The sequence below is a fragment of the Megachile rotundata genome, chromosome 6 (genome assembly GCF_050947335.1).
Source record: "Megachile rotundata isolate GNS110a chromosome 6, iyMegRotu1, whole genome shotgun sequence".
In the NCBI taxonomy this organism is placed as follows: Eukaryota; Metazoa; Arthropoda; class Insecta; order Hymenoptera; family Megachilidae; genus Megachile; species Megachile rotundata.
Genome location: NC_134988.1, coordinates 10,721,183 through 10,740,801, shown reverse-complemented (window position 1 = coordinate 10,740,801; position 19,619 = coordinate 10,721,183). Strand labels below are relative to the sequence as shown.

Sequence of the window (19,619 nt, the reverse complement as noted above, 5' to 3'; positions counted from 1 at the left end):
AGTCGTCAGGAGTAGGGGATATCTTAGGCTTCATAAGAGACGCTGTCTCCCGTGTTTTACTAGATCGTTACGAACTGTAGACCGGCAACGTGTTCTTTCATCGCTAAACGCATTCTTCGCTTCCTTTCGCTTTCAAACAACTCCACGTTTCCTTTTTCTCTTTTCGCGATCTTGTAGAAACATTTGCATCGTTCGAACTGAGGGAATTTCGCGAGTGGAAAAGAACAAGGGAAAAATGCAAGTTTGTAGTGAAGATCGAGGATTGTTCTGTGTGAACCGTGAAAAACTGCTGAACGAGAAGAATGCTAGTCAAGGAAAAGTTCAACTGACTCTTCGGGAACTGATAGATGCTTTGCACGAGGCTTTTAAGACTGATCATGTTAATATCGACGATGTGCAGAGCCTGATGGCGTCTTACAGGAGCAACCCCTTGGAGTGGAAAAAATACGCGAAGTTTGATAGATATAGGTAAAGACTCACAAAATATTTAACATATAATAGTTGAGAGGTCACCGCCATGTTAATATTGCGACCAGTATTAATAAACCTTTAATAAACCTCTTATATATAAAAATTGAAGATAGCCTCCTCTGAAGTAAAGGACTTATTTTTAAATTGTAACAAAATAAAATTTAGCAGCAAACTTTGATCATTCATTAATAATTTCAGACAGTAAATTTTGATAATAAACAATGTTTCTCTTAAGTTCGCGAACAATCGAATTTCTCGGTAAATACTTTATCGTGGTACAAACAGAACGTCGTACAACTACGTCGGACTTGTGAAATAAAATTAATATAACGAAGTTCATGATAGGTTATCACCCGTTACTGTTTCTCTAACCCTGACGGTTTCGTAGATCCTCTGTTTGGCTCGCGAGCCTAATCAATCTTCAATAACGAGGTATTTAGCGATCCGGTTATACGTCGATACGGCCAAAGCAAATGACCTGACGAAAAAATATAAATAATTGTTCGATATATCAGTTAAAAAAATTAATAATTGTTGGAAACATCAACAAACTTATCACCGGGAGTACCGCGTTGGGAAGAACCAATTTATTGTTCGCGGATGTGCAAGACGAAACGAGAACGTTAGAGAGACATCTAGTCTGTGTGGATGAGAAGGCGATAAGAGAGAGGATTCTAGAATTGTTCCAATACTAATAACTTGTTTGATAATTCTACAATTATTCTACAATTAGAGACTCGATATTTTCAGTCGAGAAAATAAATGCATTTTTTGTCCAAATTTTATACTGAAATTAATAGAAATTAAAAAATTAGTTTTGCAGTATAAGATGGGATTTTATTTTTATTTCTATGTGCGGATTATTAATGAAGATATAATAATTAAAAATTTTGCAAAGTACGAAAGGGAATATTTATTTTTATTTTCATAAATTGCGTTGTGTATTAATTATAATTTAAAAATAAGTAATTTGTAGCGTACCAAAGTTGTAAATACATAATCTCTGCCTCGGTACACAAACAAGTATATAATTACAAAAGTGTTAATTAATGAGCTTCGTAAACGATAATCGATATACTTTTACGTGAAACTTTATCGGAATTCGAAGTAAACGAACCGAAATCAACTTTCTCTCGTAAATGTGTGAAACGTAATTGCAAATCTGAAACAAAATTGCTTCGTCAATCGCTAAGATAATAACGAGCGTGTGCTTATTAGGATTATGACACGCAATTGCCACACGTTATTGATTTCCACATGACATGCGAATCTATGAAGATAGGGAAAACCACATATTTTTAATATTTTCTGAATGACGCACTTGGGAATTCTGGAATTTGTGATTTGGAAAATTGATTGGCGGAGTTGACAAAATTGGACATTTAGAAATTTGGGAATTTTGGAGATTCTGGAATTTGGGGATTTGGGGGATTTAGGGGATTTGGGGGATTTAGGGGATTTAGGGGATTTGAGAATTTTGGGAATTTGAGAATTTGGGGATTTGAGAATTTTGGGAATTTGAGATTTTTGGGAATTTGAGAATTTTGGGAATTTGGGAATTTTGGGAATTTTGGGAATTTTGGGAATTTGAGAATTTTGGGAATTTGAGAATTTGGGGATTTGAGAATATTGGGAAATTGAGAATTTGGAAAATTGATAATTTGGGGAATTTTCGAATTTGGGGAATTTGAGAATTTAGGGATTTGAGAATATGGGAAATTAGTAATTTGGGGATTTGAGAATTTGGGAAGTTGGAAATTTGGGAATTTGAAAATTTCGAAGTATGGAAATTTGGAAAATTCTTAATTTTCGAATTTGAAAAATTGAAACTCCTATAATATAAAAATTTCGATATCTATAAATTTAAAAACATTCAAATTTAAAAAATTAAAAAATGTAAACATTTGATAGTTTATTACCATCTAATATACAAGGTTTCACATCCAGCATAAATTCCTTTATATTACATTTACAAAACTATATTTTGAGGTCCTAGGGTCCCCTAGGGAACATTCGTGGTTACGGCAGTGTCACCGCACTCGAAAAAGTAAAACCTAGGTATGCGGAACACCAGAGATTTATGTGTATTGCACGTAAATCGGTGGTTGTTGGGTGAATGGCTGGTTACCCATACTTTCCACGTATGTCCCCCTTCTCTAAACTTCGCGTTACATCTGATTCAGAATATCGGTTCTTTGACACGCGCCACATATCGACATTTTCTCGCGTTTGACAAAGTGTTGAACAATGAGAGCGATTACTTATCATCCCATAATCGGTTATTGTCCTTCTACGACGTTGAACGTGATTCACATCAAGGAGAAATCCATAAAAAGCTTGATAAACAAACTGCTTTATGCAGGTACACAAGGAACTTGGTCGACGAAGGAAATGGAAGGTTCAATCTTATGGTGCTATGTTGGGGCGAAGGTCATGGTTCAGCTATACACGATCATGCCGATGCGCATTGTGTCATGAAAATTCTTCAGGGTGAACTTTGTGAGGTACAATAATTATTTACTATAACATAACAATAACTATTTCTTATATAATATATATTATATATAATTATATTCTTACAAGGTGTTTCTTATTTTTTTTTAGACAAGATATGCGTGGCCAAAGAAGTGCAAGGATAATAACGACGGGGAGGAGTTGGAGGAGCTTGAAGAGCTACAGAGAAACACTCTTGGATTGAATGAAATTTGTTATATCAATGGTATGATTTTTAGCATCTCTAGATGGGAGTATAAGAATCTGTATAGGAATCAGGTATTGAAATCAAGAGATACACTGTAGGGATACACTATAAGCTTGTAAGATATTACTATAGGGTTGTAGGAATGAGGCGGTGTGGGATATAGTAGAGGTACAGAGATGTGGAGATTTATGGTTATAGAAATTTAGGGGTATGAGGATATAGGGTTATGGAAATCTAGACGTAGAGGGATCTGGGACTATAGGTATTTGGGGGTAGAGATATATGGGGGTATAGGGATCTGGGACTATAGGTATTTGGGGGTAGAGATATATGGGGGTATAGGAATCTGGGACTATAGGTATTTGGGGGTATAGGGATCTGAGACTATAGGTATTTGGGAGTAGAGATATATGGGGGTATATAGATCTGGGACTATAGGTATTTGGGGGTAGAGATATATGGGGGTATAGAGATCTGGGACTATAGGTATCTGGAGGTATAGGAATCTAGGACTATAGGTATTTGGGAGTAGAGATATATGGGGGTATATAGATCTGGGACTATAGGTATTTGGGGGTAGAGATATATGGGGGTATAGAGATCTGGGACTATAGGTATCTGGAGGTATAGGAATCTAGGACTATAGGTATCTGGGAGTAGAGATATATGGGGGTATAGGGATCTGGGACTATAGGTATTTGGGGGTAGAGATATATGGGGGTAGATTGATCTGGGACTATAGGTATTTGGGGGTATAGGGATCTGGGACTATAGGTATCTGGAGGTATAGGAATCTAGGACTATAGGTATCTGGGGTTATAGGTAGCTGGGGGTAGGTACCTGGTGATATAGGTACCTAGAGTTAAAGAGATCTGGAGATATAGGGATCAAGGCGTACAAATTGCTGAGAAGATAGGAATCTAAGAATATTTGAATCTCAGGTTATACAGAAATCTAGGCGTAAATGGATTTAAGGTTATAGAGCTCTAAGAATGTAGGGTCATAGAGATCTGGAGGTATAGTAATCTAAACCTTGTACAGATTTAAGGACATAGGCATCTAGAAGTATGTATAAAAATGCAGATGTGTAAAAATCTGAAGTTACATGGCTCTATAAGAATACATATTTGATGTCATAGAAATCCACAAACATTGAAACCAAAATATACAGTCACTAAAAAATGTAAAAGTCTAACTTAATAATGACAGGTAATGACTATTTTCTAAACGTGTTATAGATTCTCTGGGACTTCACAGAGTAGAAAACCCAAGTGCCGTTAACCCCGCAGTGTCGCTGCATCTATACTCGCCGCCATTTTCCTCGTGTTCGGTCTTCAACAAACAAACGGGACAAAGAAGCCAGTGTAAAGTCACATTCTGGTCGAAATACGGAGAGAGGAGGAACCGGGTAAGACTTCATTATTATATTATCCACTTCTGTAATAACGATTCGAGAAATTTATTAATAAGAAAGTTGTTTTTCTTTTTATTTTGCAGGAGATCCAAGACTCCAGGTGTCCGGAGGATAACTAACTTAACCCCGTGGCAAGTTGCTTCGTATAGTATAAAATTTAGAACGTAGTTTTATAAAATGATAAGTATGTACTTAAACGCGTTTAAGTTTTGCTAAGTATTTTTGTTAACGTTCGACCTTGGTGCAATTACGGTGAGATGAGTTCCTCGAAAATAAATATCTGATTGTTTTGTGAAAATAAAAAGAATTTATCAAGGTTCGAGGTCAATGAACTCATTTACGATAAAATGATTAATTGTATCGTAAATAGTATTGGTTTCCAACTCTCATTAAGAGCAATCTTTTTCGCGATGAAAAAACTCATAATGTAGCAATTAATTAAGTCTGTTTTTCCAAATAAATAATGTACATACGCATATTTACACTGTTATCGATTTCGGACACTCGAAATTATTCCGAAACGTATTACAAGTTCATACAAAATTAATAAACAAGTATATATAATTCACTTTGGTATCAACTACGTGAAATTGTATTGATAATAACAATTAAGTGTACACTTCCAAACACAATAAAACGATAAATTCTATTTTTTTAAGTTAATTTCGGTTTTATTATTAAATGTGGCCTCGTTTTTACGCGTTATGAAGTATATCCTTTGTTAGAATTCGTTACACGTCCAGTTGCTTCATCATGTAATGGAAAAAGCCGAGGATCGAGAAGCTGAAGCCTAATGGTATCGACGTCGCTTTTATCCAAGCCCAGATGCTGCAAGTTGTCAAAAATATTTATTTTTACACAGTCATAATAAATAAACGTCCACATCTTTTCAATATTTAATTACAACCCCCTTTACATATCTACTATTTACAATCAATCATTCATTGTGCAAAAATGAAGTGATAAAATAAATAAATAAACGTCCACATCTTTTCAATATTTAATTACAACCCCTTTTACATATCTACTATTTACAATCAATCATTCGTGGTGCAAAAATGAAGTGATAAAATAAATAAATAAACGTCCATATCTTTTCAATATTTAATTACAACCCCTTTTACATATCTACTATTTACAATCATTCATGGTGCAAAAGTGAAGTGATAAAATAAATAAATAATGTGATACATTGTTAAACATTACAGTGTACAATAACTATAAATATTTAACTATTATTAAACATTTAGTAAAAATATTTAATCAAAGTAAAAAAGAGTAACAGCTTCAACTAAAAAAGAGTAACTTCAACTAAAAAAGCTTCAGAACGCACGCGTAAAAACAGCAACCTATCTACAAATTTCCGATAAAATTTCATTCACTTACTTATACACATTATCGTCCACTTGGTAAGGTGAAGGTGTCGGAATGTAACCGCACTCGTAGATAACAACTGGCTTAATCGGCACATCGTCCGCATCAGTTCGAGTTTGTTCGATCTTGAAAACAACATCTTGACCGTCAACAACCTGAACAAACAACCTTATTATCCACACCGAAATATTTCAAATTATGCTTTAATGCTAAAAAGTTATGCTACCTTTCCAAAGACCGTGTGTTTACCGTCTAGCCATGGTGTGCTTACGGTAGTGATGAAAAATTGGCAACCATTTGAATCCTTTCCAGCGTTCGCCATGCTGACGTACATGGGACCGTTGTGTCCGATTTCGAAATTCTCGTCTTCGAAGTATTTGCCGTAGATACTGATCGATCCGGTGCCATCATCGTTTTCTATATCGCCACCTGGAAATCATTATTCTTTGTTGTTATATACATTACGTATGTTTACTGTAATTTAAGACTTTCGTTGCAGCATTGATACTGTGATTCAAGCATTGAGACAATTGCATTCAAAATTGGTACAAATTGTTTCAATGATTCAGTCACTATAAACACATACTAAAGACTTATTGATTGACAGAGATTGATAGATTATGATATGCAACATCACTCATATTTCTCAATATTATTAAATAACTAAAAGAAGAAAGAATTGGAGAAATCTTTACTTTGCATAAAGATTAATACTACTTATACATGAGTTAACTAATCAATTGTTAGTAATATATCTATTTCCACTGTACCATATAAAATTGTGGTATAATTCTACTGTATTAAGGAAGTTTGAAAACTTTGAAAACAAACTACGTGTAAGAAGGGTGAATACAGAAGTTAATGAATTTCTAGTAAAGTTGACAGAATTAGATAAAATTCATGTGCAGTATATTTTGATAAAAATGTAATTGGAAAATAGATCAATGTAATGATAAAAATGTAATTGGAATTTGATATAGATTACCAACACGGTTATGTAAGGTAAATGGTCACTGCACACAGTCATTTTCACTATTCAACGCATTAATCATATATAGTTTGATTACCTTGGACCATGAACTTCTTAATCACACGATGGAACCTGCTGCCTTTGTACGTTTTCCCTGCCACTCCAGTTGTCGATAAAGTGATGAAATTCTGCACGGTTTTCGGCACAATGTCACCGAATAAACCAATTACTATTCGACCCGCTGGACGATCGTCTATCGTGACGTCTAAGTAGACTTGCTCGGTGACTGTCAGATTATTATTCTATAAACAAATTGTGGCAAACTTAAAGTAATTTAGAACCTTGAAAATTGGAAGCTTGAAAATTTGGGGAATGTAAAAATTCGAAACTTGAAGTACGAAGTTTAGAATCCTTGAAAACCCAAAAATTTACAAACTTGAAAAATTTGAAAGTTGGAAAATTCTGAAATCATAAAAATGATTTTGAAAATCATGTATATGAGATTTTCACATCTAATTTGAGATTTTCACTGAAAATGTAATTTAATAATTTTCACGTATGTGTAAGTGTAGGTACAACCTTATCTAAATGAAGCCTAGTTGCACGCGAGTGTACGGCGCGTAATAAACGAAGGAAGCCTTACTAACTATAAACCACGACCGACATTTCGATTCTTTTAAATTGTCTAGTAATTCAATTTAATGTGGCAATGTGCTATCCCAGTTTCATCAGATACAATTGCTTTCAATTCACAGAAAATGTGTTTTCTTCCGAAGACCGCGCTTTCACTACACTTTTATTTCTCATTGTTACTTCTACCAATTTCTAAACTCTTTCATTCATCATTCTTCCATTATATTACACTTTTCAAATTCTTGAAAATTCTTAAAAATTTTTGATCTCGTATGTCCTTCACCTAACGAACTCTTCCAAATTCCTCGATGTACCCAAGTTAACGGTATGCAGAAAAACGCAAACGATAAACAGGAAACGGTACCTCCAAAGTTGCAGCCACCGCCACCAAACAGGCTGTCGCAAACAGGATCTTCATGATTTTACGATTCGGTAGCGAATGCCCCAACTTTTCGAGCAGCTTCATTGAACCTGTGTCGAACGACGTCCATCAAATGCGATCAGAAGCACCGCGCGGAAACCAAATGAACGCTTGGAACGCTTGCGCGAAACGGGCTCTTTCGAAACGTTTTGCCGCTATTCTCAATTTTATTAACAGTTTCTGTCAAATGCTCTTAATTAGCTTTTGGCGGGTGACGAGATTCGGTGGGACATTGCGAAAGAATTTACTTATATTTTTTATTTAATATTACCTTAAAAAAAAGTTATTGCAATTTGTTTCGTTATGTTGTTTTAGATGTTTGAATGAAACTATGTATTATACTCTTCATAATATTTATTGTGTTTTATATTAAAAAGCTAAAAATGTTTTTTATTAGAAGCTGTTAAAATTGAAATATTATATTTGTTCAAGTTCTGCATGTTATAATTTATGTAACATTGTGTTTTAAATTAAAGACATGTGTCAAAACTACACAACCTAACTACACATCAAGTTATCTTAATGAAATAAGAGGTGCAAATATGTTTGCTTCATTCAGACACCATGTATTATAATTTGCATTTATTGTATTTTGAATTAAAAAAGATATGTCAGAATTTTCAAAGTTTATAAGTTTCTAGGATTACAAAGTCTTGAAATTTTAATGCTGAAGTGCTTCAAATGTCAGAATCTTAATTTTCAGAAGGTGCAACTTTTCAAAGTTCCAATGTCTTAAAAACTGAATGTTCGAAAATTAAGAAATTTTCAGTCTTAACATTGCAAGATATCAAGCTTCCAAAATTCTACAGTCTCCAATTGTTCAAATCTGAGAGCTTCAAACTTCTGAAGTTCTAAAATTTCAAAATCTCAACTTCCTAAACAATCAACCTTGCAAACTTCCACAGTCCCAAAGCCTTAAAATCTCAAAATTGCAAAATGAAAGAATTTCGACGTTCGAAAACGTCCAAGTCCCAAGATATCAAGATTTCAATAAGAAAGCTGGAAACTTCTAAAGGTCTGAAACTTCAAAATTCCAAATTCCGGAGCAACCAACCTTGCAAACTCCCACGCTTCAAAGTCTAAAAATCTCAAAACTGCAAAGTCTAAAAATTCCAAAATGTCCAAGTTCCGAAATAACAAGTTCCAAAAATATAAAAATTCCAAGATCCCAAAGATGGGATCCCCTGAAAATCCCAAGATCTCCCTATTCCAAACATCCAAAATCAACTCACACCCCAATAGAACCACCCCGTTACACAGACAATTCCCCAAGAAAAATCCGCACTAAAAATTCTGGCACCCAAATCAAACGACCATTAGGTGAAAAATCCTTAAAGCCAGTAGCTCGAACTCGCTCCAAAGAGGTACCAAGACTCGCTCGTTAGGTACCGTTATTCCCGATCGTCGACCGGGTCGAATACTATAAAAGGTGGGACCATCGACGGTCCAAGGATAGTTGTTCGCGATGGAGAAGAGCAGCAGGTCGCGTGGTGCGCGTTTCACGGCGATTGTGTTTCTTCTGACCGCTGTTCTCGTCGCTCAGGCAGCTGTGATCGATCGACAGAGACGAGAATTCGTGATACCCGACTGGATCGAGATCGTCGACGAACCTGTTGCCGAGAACTCGAAGACCGTCCAAAGAGCGGTTAGGGTTAGGGACGCCAAAGTGAATTACGATGGAGCGCAAGTGTGGAGGGTTCAAGCTCCTGATGGTCAGAAGGACTTGGCTACTAATGTCACGACGGATTTACAGGAACATGGATGTTCGTATATTTTTTTATTTTTTATACTTTCATTTCCAATGTCCACATTTTCTATTTTTCAACTTTTGTATTTTTTATACTTTCACTTCTGATATTTTCAATTCTAATGTCCACATTTTCATATTTTGTAAAATAGTACGTTTTTCAAATTTAACATGAGGTCATTTAGATTTACTAATTAGGTTACTGAATTTGTGTTGTTGAAGTATGTTGCCAAATTCTCTGGTAGGGAAATATTGGAATTTTCACATTTCAATTTTTCCTAAATTCCAAGGCGTTCAAATTTATAGATCTCGAAAGTGATGAATTTTGATAGCTTCACAAATCTCTCAAGTTTCAAAATCTTAGGTTTTCAAAGTTTTTATCTTCAAGTTCTGTGATTGCAATATGTCTTGATTTCCAAATATCAAAATTTGCAAATTGCTAGGTCAAGCTTCACATCCCCAAATCTCTCGACATCCAAATTTCTAGATACCAAGACCTTAGATATTGACATATGTACTTCTTCAAATTACAAGGACCTCAAATTCCTAAATTCCAATACTTCCAGATCCCTAAATTTCTAGATTTCCAAATTCCTGGACCGAATCTTATATATTCTCATATCCAAATCTCCAAATCTTGAGGTCATCAATTACTTAAACACAATGTTATTTTCAAATTTGTAGCTTTCTCAAATCACTTAGTCTCTACTTTCCTGTCTTCCCAAATTTTCAGACCTTCAAAAATTTCTCAAAATAAACAAATAATTCCTAACCGTCTTTTCTTGGTTTCCATATTATTCCCTGCAGATCCAAATTTCCCTAATAAATCCTCTTAGGTACCTCTTTCTAATAATATTCAAATAACTTAATATTTTTGATTATTGAAGGTAATATTTGATCACCAAAGATTGCAATTACAATTTCGATTAATCATAAGTCCGAAATTTTCATTCAGTATGATTCATTCAATCTTCATTCATATCTCGTAGGTTATCGTTCTCCTCTAATCTCGATATCTAAATTAACGAATCAGCGGACTAATTAAAACTTGCTTTCCGGTACAGTGCTGACGTTATGGGTCGGCAACGAAATGGGAATGGACGTGCTGATCCGTGCAGAGGAAGTCCCAAGAGTAGCTCGTTACTTGAAACAGAAAGATCTAGAGTACCACGTGGTGATCGAGGACGTACAGAAAGCGATAGACGAAGAAAATCCGGCGCTTTCCGAAGAGGAAATGGAGGAACTGGAAGGTCGCAAAGGTTTGCAGAGTCCGCCTTTTTCCTTATACATCAATTTACATACTGTTTACCTCAAGTACATTTAGCTCGATCTATTTGCTTTTTATTCTTGCGCTTATTTGGCTTCACGTTTCATGTGTTCCTACTATTATAAAATTGCAATATGATGATTTCGAATTAGATTGTCTGTGAGAACGTTGAGAACATTTAGTGAGAACCGTCAGTGAAAAGATGTTTCACTTGTCATTTTACCCGTTCCACTGACACAAATGGCGGATAACTTGTTTAATCGATGCTTTACGGTCTAAGCACGTAGCGAAGAAAGCCGGCGACAAACGCTACACGTGCGAATTCGAAAGTGATTATCACAATTGACGGTCATCTTGATCATTAGACATTCAATACAATGTTCGGTTCACTCGGAAATATCTGTTCGCTCTACAAATACATCTTATTCGAGAAGAACTTGCTCAATTTATTAAATAACATGTTTAATTTATTCAACATTAATATTTCTGACGATAGTCTCCATAAATGACGATTTTTTCAATAACAGAATCTGCAACTAAATCATCAAGCATTTTAAATCACTCTTACAAACATCAAATATAATCATTCGCTAAAATATGTGGTCTTCTATTAAGAAAACTAATCGTCGTTAAAGTATGTACATACCGTAATTTTCCCCATGGAATTCCGCGTGTTAACGACATTATAATGTCCAGCCCTAACCCGCCAAATCCTGCGATTGTCCGATTCACAGCGATCCTCAGAATCGTTAGCTGCTGGCTATTTTCGATGGAAAGGTACGATCGTATAAACCGAGGTTACCGTCCTCGCCGTGAGCCAACCTGCTAACCCAGTTCCAGTTCATCGACAATACCGATTAACATTAACAGTTATATCTGCCAGTCGTGTGTGCGGTGGTGTGCGTGCATCTGCAACACTCCTCGTTTTCACGAACAACGTTGTTTCGATCCCGTTAACTCGTTTCCAGCAAACTGTCGAGTAGCTGGCAATCGGCCCAGCTTGAAAGTCAGTCGAGAAATCGGGATGTCCACATCGGAATCATAAATAAAAACCGATCATCGATACACTAAGAGCATCATTGTCATTCTTGAAGCGTGCGTCGTCGGTGTGCAGGAAAACTCGTGCTCATTAGTTATCGTCGAAAGTTAATTAGTGCAGAACTTTCTCTTTCTAATCGTTTGAAGACGCTTTGGTATTGTGTACAGTAATTGTGTACTTTGGGTATAGTAGGCACTTATCAGGGACTGATTCGGAGGGAAGTATTAATGGAAATAATTAATATGATGAATATAGTGCTGAGAAATATAAAATGTAGAGATGTACATGTAGCACATAGGCAAGTGACAGTACAACACGTGGTAGTATGGCATGTGACAGTAGGACACATGGTACTACGTCACGTGAGAGCAAGCACATGATACTACAACTCGTGGGAGTATAAACAATGTAGTATCATGCGTGGTAATACGATGTGTATTTTGGTACGAGGCAGTATTATGTGTAGTATTGCAACGCGTGGTAATATGATATGTGACGGTACAACTCGTGAGAATACAACGCGTGGTAATTTAATATGTGACGGTACAAACGCAAGGTAGTATCACGCGTGGTAATGTGGCTTGTGAGAGTATAGTGCGTGGAATTACGATGCGTAGTAATTCGATATGTGGTAATAGGTCGCGTGGTAGTACTACGCGTGGTAATTCGACGTGTAGTAATTCGACGCGTAGTAATTCGACACGTGGGAGTACTATGCGTGGTAATTCGACGCGTAGTTATTCGACGCGTGGTAATTCGACACGTGGGAGTACTGTGCGTGGTAATTCGACGCGTAGTTATTCGACGCGTGGTAATTCGACGCGTGGTATTTCGACACGTGGTAATTCGACGCATAGTAATTCGACGCGTAGTAATTCGACACGTGGTAGTACTACGCGTGGTAATTCGACGCGTAGTAATTCGACACGTGGTAGTACTACGCGTGGTAATTCGACGCATCGCAATTCGACGCGTAGTAATTCGACGCATGGTAATTCGACGCGTGGAATTTCGACGCGTAGTAATTCGACGCATGGTAATTCGACGCGTGGAATTTCGACGCGTGGTAATTCGATACGTGGTAGTACTACGCGTGGTAATTCGACACGTGGTAGTACTACGCGTGGTAATTCGACGCATCGCATTTCGACGCGTAGTAATTCGACGCATGGTAATTCGACGCGTGGTAATTCGACGCGTAGTAATTCGACACGTGGTACTACTACGCGTGGTAGTACTGCGCGTGGTAATTCGATACGTGGTAGTACTTCGCGTGGTAATTCGATACGTGGTACTACTACGCGCGGTAATTCTATACGTGACAATACTGTACTTGGTATACCACGTGACAAACGCAACATAGTGTCGTAATTCAAACTGTAATGCGTTATAATACAACACATGATACTACCGTGACAATACCGTACTCATCAATATTACAATAACGTACGCATCATAACTTGACAACCACTACAAAGCAAAAATACATACATTTATCTGAATAAAACGTATATTGAATTCTACGCTGGCTAAGAACTAACCAATACCTATCAATATTAAGCTTGAAAGTAATTTTCTAGCTCGTTACGCTTGGTGGCAGGGAGTCGCGGTACGAGGTAGATATCCTCCTCGTCCTGTTCGTTATCCCGTAGCTAGTGTACACGGTGGAGGTGGCCAATGGCACTTTAGGGGTGAGCTTCCAGCGCGCATAATCCGCTTCGTCGATTCAGACTCACATTTTCAAACTGTTCAGAATCTTAATTTTCATCTCGAGTCCGATAACAGTTGAATGTCTCTGAATCCACGGAGCGGAATGTTCTCACGTATCGTTTAAGGACATCGAACGTGCAACCATTGAATAATCTTGAAGGTATACCTGTCAGGTCATCGAATGGAGTGGACCACTTACCATCGTCTTGAAGACATCCATGGTTATCTCGATTATTTGGCGGAGACTTTTCCGGACGTTTGTTCCGTTGTTAGCATCGGAAACTCTGTCGAAGGACGAGCTCTCAAGGTATTTTATCTTGCTCTAACTTTCAATCGAAAGAAATCATAGTTACATATTCTACAGAAAAGTGAGGTAAATTATAATTTAGGTTTTGAGAATCAGCAACGGGAAACCTAATGCACCCGCCTTATGGATCGACGGTGGAATCCACGCTCGTGAATGGATCTCTCCAGCCGCTGTCACTTACGTCATCAATCATTTAGTTGAAAACAGCGAAGATCTTGAGGCTGACTACTACATTCTACCCGTGGCAAATCCCGATGGGTACGTCAGTAATTTCATGGATATTGAACTGACTCTTGTACTTTACATTGTTTGGTCCACAGGTACGAATACACCTTCACCAGGGATCGTTTGTGGCGAAAGAACAGGAAACGTGCTGCAGGTAGCATGTGCAACGGGGTTGATCTGAACAGAAACTTTGGGTATCGCTGGGGTGGTCTGGGAACTAGCAAGGACCCTTGTCGCGATATTTATGCTGGCTCTGGACCGTTCTCTGAACCGGAAACTAATGCTATACGGAACTTCTTCGAGGCTAGCGCTGCTAACTTCAAGGTTGGTATTTTTGGTTGAGATTTTAGGATTTGGAGAATGGGTTGAGGATTTTGGTATTTAAAGATATGGTTTGGGGATATGGTAATATTGGGATTCTGGAATATGGTGATGTGAGATTCAGGGATATGGTGATGTGGGATTTAGGGATTTGGTGATGTGGGATTTAGGGCTTAGGGATATGGTGATGTGGGATTTGGGGATATGGTGATATTGGGATTCTGGAATATAGTGATGTGAGATTCAGGGATATGGTGATGTGGGATTTAGAGATTTGGTGATGTGGGATTTAGGGCTTAGGGATATGGTGATGTGGGATTTGGGGATATGGTGATATTGGGATTCTGGAATATAGTGATGTGAGATTCAGGGATATGGTGATGTGGGATTTAGGAATTTGGTGATATGGGATTTAGGGTTTAGGGATATGGTGATGTGAGATTTAGAAATATGGTGATGTTGGATTGAGGGATTTGGTGATGTGGGATTTAGGGTTTAGGGATATGGTGATGTGAGATTTAGAAATATGGTGATATAGGGAGTTAGGTATATGATGATATAGGGATTCAGAAAAATGGTAACATGGAATTTAGGTACATGACGATGTGGATTCTGGTGACATGAGGTTCTGCTAATATGAATATTTAGAGATTAAAAAATTCAAGTTTTATTAACTAGTAAATTTGAGGATCTACATATAGTATATGCAAGAATTAAGTATGTAGAAAATTAAACACTTAAGGGCTCCCAAATTCAAGTATTTAAGAATTCAGATATATGTAATTAATTTACAACTGTAACTTGAAAATTTAGAAATACCGAAAGTAACTCTGTCAAATTATCACCAAACTTGTTACTTTAACCAGTTCCTTACTTTCCAGGCGTACCTGACATTCCACAGTTACGGTCAGTACATCCTATACCCATGGGGTTACGACAAACGCGTGCCCCCAGATTACGCGGATCTCGAAAGAGTCGGAAGACAAGTAGCCGCAGCAATGAAAAAAGCAGGCGGTGCCAACAGCGCCTACACTGTCGGAAACAGTGCTACCACCCTGTACGCAGCTTCCGGTGGCTCCGACGATTGGGCCAAAGCTATTCTCAAGATGAAATACGCTTACACGATCGAACTGAGAGACACTGGAAAGTATGGTTTCGTTCTACCGGCTCGTTATATTGTCCCAACAGCTAAAGAAGCGTTGGCGGCTGTGATGACCGTTACGGAGGCTTGCAAAACATTGTAACTGATTATAATTGTATAAATATTAATTCTTGTATCTTGCGAAAGGAACTGGAGTATTGTAATTACTAGATAAGAGCGAGCACTATTTATTGAACACAATAAACTGTTAACAATAATTAACGTATAATTCCTTCATTGTCTATCGAATGGTTCAGTTTGCAGCTTGTTGAGATGTAATCCAAGATTTGTAGTAATATAAGTGCGTGAAGATTATTGGTGCGTTGGATATGGCGCATGGCACGACGCCCCATGATGAGACTCCCATTAGGTATGGTCCGTTAGATCCGTAATATTGGATGAAGGGAGCACCGGGTTCACTCTGAAATAATAATAATTTTTAGTTTGGATGACCATCGTTTTTAGGATTTCACGAAGACAAGATGAATGTTGAACAGTTTTTATTGTCTCTATGTTCGCTAACCTAACTTTTCATTTCGTGAAATCCTCGTATGCAAAACTAAACCTTAACTGAATGATTACAAAGAATCGTAAAAATGATCTATGATATTCTCATATTCTATGATATCCTCATATTCTAACGATAATATCCTCATATACAAATAATGTCCACTATTAATTCCAAAATTAAATTACTCACATCGCACGCTGAGAAACCACCAGGCAAAGACCCAGTGCAGAACTGATACCCGCTAAGCCTCGGAGTGGTACTTGTTATATTGTTCAAAAGATTTTGGCAGGTAGACAAAACAAGCGTATTCAGATTGCTTGCTTGTAGTTTATCCGGCATGCGTGGTGTGTACATTCTCCAATTTGATCCCCAGCTTAACATCCGACCAGATCCGCTAGGCGAGCTCGTGGTTGATAGGGCGATCGCTTTTGCTGTACCATTTAGAAGAATGGGCTTAGACAGTTTTAGCAGTGCGACATCGTGTAAACCTGAGTCCCTGCAATTAACAAATGGACGCGTCAAGCATGACAACAAGCGTAAAATTGTGTCACGGGGAAATAGACTGCGCTCTAGCAGAAAATTTGCTTTGATAGTGATGCTATCAAATTTGATTTTGACATTTGAGTGAATAGTGATGTCTTCAAATTTGATTTTGACATTTGAGTGAATAGTGATGTCCTCAAATTTGATTTTGACATTGGAGTGAATAGTGCTGTCTTCAGATTTGATTTTGACATTTGAGTGAATAGTGATGTCTTCAAAATTGATTTTGACATTTGAGTGAATAGTGATGTCTTCAAATTTGATTTTGACATTTGAGTGAATAGTGATGTCCTTAAATTTGATTTTGACATTGGAGTGAATAGTGATGTCCTCAAATTTGATTTTGAAATTTGAGTGAATAGTGATGTCCTCAAATTTGATTTTGACATTGGAGTGAATAGTGCTGTCTTCAGATTTGATTTTGACATTTGAGTGAATAGTGCTGTCTTCAAATTTGATTTTGACATTTGAGTGAATAGTGATGTCCTTAAATTTGATTTTGACATTTGAGTGAATAGTGATGCCCTCAAATTTGATTTTGACATTTGAGTGAATAGTGCTGTCTTCAAATTTGATTTTGACATTTGAGTGAATAGTGATGTCCTCAAATTTGATTTTGACATTTGAGTGAATAGTGATGTCCTCAAATTTGATTTTGACATTTGAGTGAATAGTGATGTCCTCAAATTTGATTTTGACATTTGAGTGAATAGTGATGTCTTCAAATTTGATTTCAACATTTGAGTGAATAGTTCTGCCTTCAAATTTGATTTCAACATTTGAGTGAATGCTTTCAAATTGAAAGACAGCTCTAAAATAAAAACTGTTGAGTCGTTTGAAAAGAAGTGTGATTACCCGGTGTAGTTCTCATGTATGATGACTTGTTTCACAGTGGCTGTTTGTTCCGCGTTTTCCGTTACAGTCAAATCGAGTTTTCCGGTCTTCACCACAAAATCACCGTACGGCGGAACGACTGAAGCACAGTGGGCCGATGTGAGAACCCATGAGGCACTCAAAATAGCACCACTGCAGAAATGAGTTAGTTTGTTTATGCCCCATTGCAGTGAGACTTGATAGGGAAATTGGTTCCTGGTAGCCTCTATTGGTCCGTTGGTGTAGTTGGGGTAAAATGGCACCGGGTAGCCAACGTAGGGATTCGCTTTTTATGAAACAGAAAAATATTTTACTTATAACAAGGGACAACTTTTGGAACTATTATTATTTTATATTTATCAAATATTGTTACAAGCAAGGTTTGAAAAGATTATGACGGCGAGTTGCGTGAATATACCACACACAATGTCGAAGTAATTAAAGAAAATTTCCATTAGAAAATAAAATAGTTACAAAATATAATTATTTTGTGTCAGATTCTGTCTTCACTGCGGTTATTTCTGAATCAATGAGTTAAATTGACTTACTAGCTGAAGCTGCGGCAACAACGGCAAGGAAGAACAGTTCGGAAGACATTTTGGTAACTCAACGAACTTCGACGTTGCGGGTGCTTATATACTATTTTTCCACCGAATAATAATATTCACAGGTTATCGTTATTAACTTTTTTTATCTACACCGAACAAGCATATGTTTCAATCTCGTTATTCTAATAATCCTTTCAAAGCGATTTTCTCTCACATGAATGAATTAAAAACTTCGCACAATTTTGATAGCATTATCTACTTCTCGTTTACACAATTGTTCTACATCCTAGGAATATTTTTTGCAGAATTACTGCTGTTTATACAAAATTAATGTGATACGGAATTGATATTTAAAATATTTTGCCTATCGATTCAAGTGTACGTTGTATCTGTTATTTTACTTTCTCAAATAGCATGTAATTTTACAAAATTGTCAAAGTGACTAAAGAAATGAAATGAAGAAATATTTCAGCAAAAATTGCATTAATGTTGTATTAGTTTTAATATTCAATTTTAAAGTTTTATGTCAAAAGTTCAGTAAAAATATGAAATAGTTGTAAGTATATTTACTTGATAATATAATATCGAAATGACTAAAGAAATGAAATGAAGAAATATTCAAACAAAACCTGCACTAATGTTATATTAATTTAAACATTCAATTTTAAAGTGTTAAGTGAAAAGTTCACTAAAAATATGGAATGGTTATAACTATCTGATAATATAAATTGTTCACTAAATTTAATTTATCAATAATTTGTTGACAAAAATTGACTTACAAGCGGAAGCTACTGCAACAATGGCGAAGAGGATAATCAGCGACGACATTTTGATGACTGGTAGTGGTTGCACGTTATTAGTACTTATATAGAGATTTTCACCTCATATTATTATCGTTCACAATTTCGTTTATCTATATTGGTGCAATATATGTAGCAATTACGATATATGCGACGATAATCCTGTTTTCATCGCATTTATCTTTCGCATGTAGGGCAGCTTCGGAGAATTAAAAGTTGACTCAATGCAATAATAGAATTATTTCTCTTTTGTTAAATTGTCTAATCATTAATAATAATAATATTTTCTGACAACTATCTTGCATTTTTTACAAGTCTAACAAATAATAACAAAACACTATTTCTATTGTTTCAATCTTTATAAATTCTCCAACTACATTGTTTTCACTTTTACGAATATATTTTCAGAATATGTCACTGATACAGTTCTATTCCGGAAGTTTGCTAATTCCCAGTAACGTATCGATATTGATTCATTTCGATCGATAGCATCATATCTTCGTTTCAACACGTGCGACAAAACAAGTGAATAATCCTTACTGCTTTATCAACACTTCCTACGAAAAATTACCTATATTTCGATCAAATTTATCGTGTTTAATT

General features: G+C 36.4%; 4 protein-coding genes across 6 annotated transcripts; 2 read left to right on the top strand and 2 right to left on the bottom strand.

The window, feature by feature from the left end:
* Nucleotides 1–53: 53 nt before the first annotated feature.
* LOC100876244 (cysteine dioxygenase type 1) lies at nucleotides 54–5,249 on the top strand. Its single transcript, XM_003703117.3, has 5 exons — nucleotides 54–468; nucleotides 2,834–2,975; nucleotides 3,076–3,190; nucleotides 4,411–4,580; nucleotides 4,670–5,249. Exons 1-5 carry the CDS (start codon nucleotides 236–238, stop codon nucleotides 4,703–4,705), a joined length of 696 nt encoding a protein of 231 aa, XP_003703165.1. The 5' UTR covers nucleotides 54–235; the 3' UTR covers nucleotides 4,706–5,249.
* LOC100881387 (neither inactivation nor afterpotential A) lies at nucleotides 5,034–8,086 on the bottom strand. Its single transcript, XM_003703164.3, has 5 exons — nucleotides 7,928–8,086; nucleotides 7,028–7,232; nucleotides 6,187–6,389; nucleotides 5,973–6,115; nucleotides 5,034–5,414 (listed from the first exon to the last, which is right to left on the bottom strand). Exons 1-5 carry the CDS (start codon nucleotides 8,027–8,029, stop codon nucleotides 5,318–5,320), a joined length of 750 nt encoding a protein of 249 aa, XP_003703212.3. The 5' UTR covers nucleotides 8,030–8,086; the 3' UTR covers nucleotides 5,034–5,317.
* Nucleotides 8,087–9,423: 1,337 nt separating this feature from the next.
* Nucleotides 9,424–15,959, top strand: LOC100876129 (carboxypeptidase B). Of its 2 annotated transcripts, XM_076532787.1 has the most exons (7): nucleotides 9,424–9,747; nucleotides 10,796–10,990; nucleotides 13,618–13,728; nucleotides 13,921–14,054; nucleotides 14,137–14,312; nucleotides 14,375–14,603; nucleotides 15,482–15,959. In XM_076532787.1, the coding sequence occupies exons 1-7, from the start codon at nucleotides 9,450–9,452 to the stop codon at nucleotides 15,842–15,844; spliced, it is 1,506 nt and encodes a 501-aa protein (XP_076388902.1). In that variant the 5' UTR covers nucleotides 9,424–9,449; the 3' UTR covers nucleotides 15,845–15,959. The 2 variants fall into 2 exon arrangements, with proteins under 2 accessions (XP_076388902.1, XP_012140434.1); XM_012285044.2 differs by lacking the exon at nucleotides 13,618–13,728 and having other exon boundaries at nucleotides 9,425–9,747.
* On the bottom strand, nucleotides 15,914–19,092 carry LOC100876015 (trypsin-3-like). Of its 2 annotated transcripts, none has more exons than XM_012285045.2 (4): nucleotides 18,996–19,092; nucleotides 17,651–17,954; nucleotides 16,442–16,748; nucleotides 15,914–16,162 (listed from the first exon to the last, which is right to left on the bottom strand). In XM_012285045.2, exons 1-4 carry the CDS (start codon nucleotides 19,042–19,044, stop codon nucleotides 15,995–15,997), a joined length of 828 nt encoding a protein of 275 aa, XP_012140435.1. In that variant the 5' UTR covers nucleotides 19,045–19,092; the 3' UTR covers nucleotides 15,914–15,994. The 2 variants fall into 2 exon arrangements, with proteins under 2 accessions (XP_012140435.1, XP_003703163.1); XM_003703115.3 differs by lacking the exon at nucleotides 18,996–19,092 and adding an exon at nucleotides 18,217–18,614.
* Nucleotides 19,093–19,619: the final 527 nt, after the last annotated feature.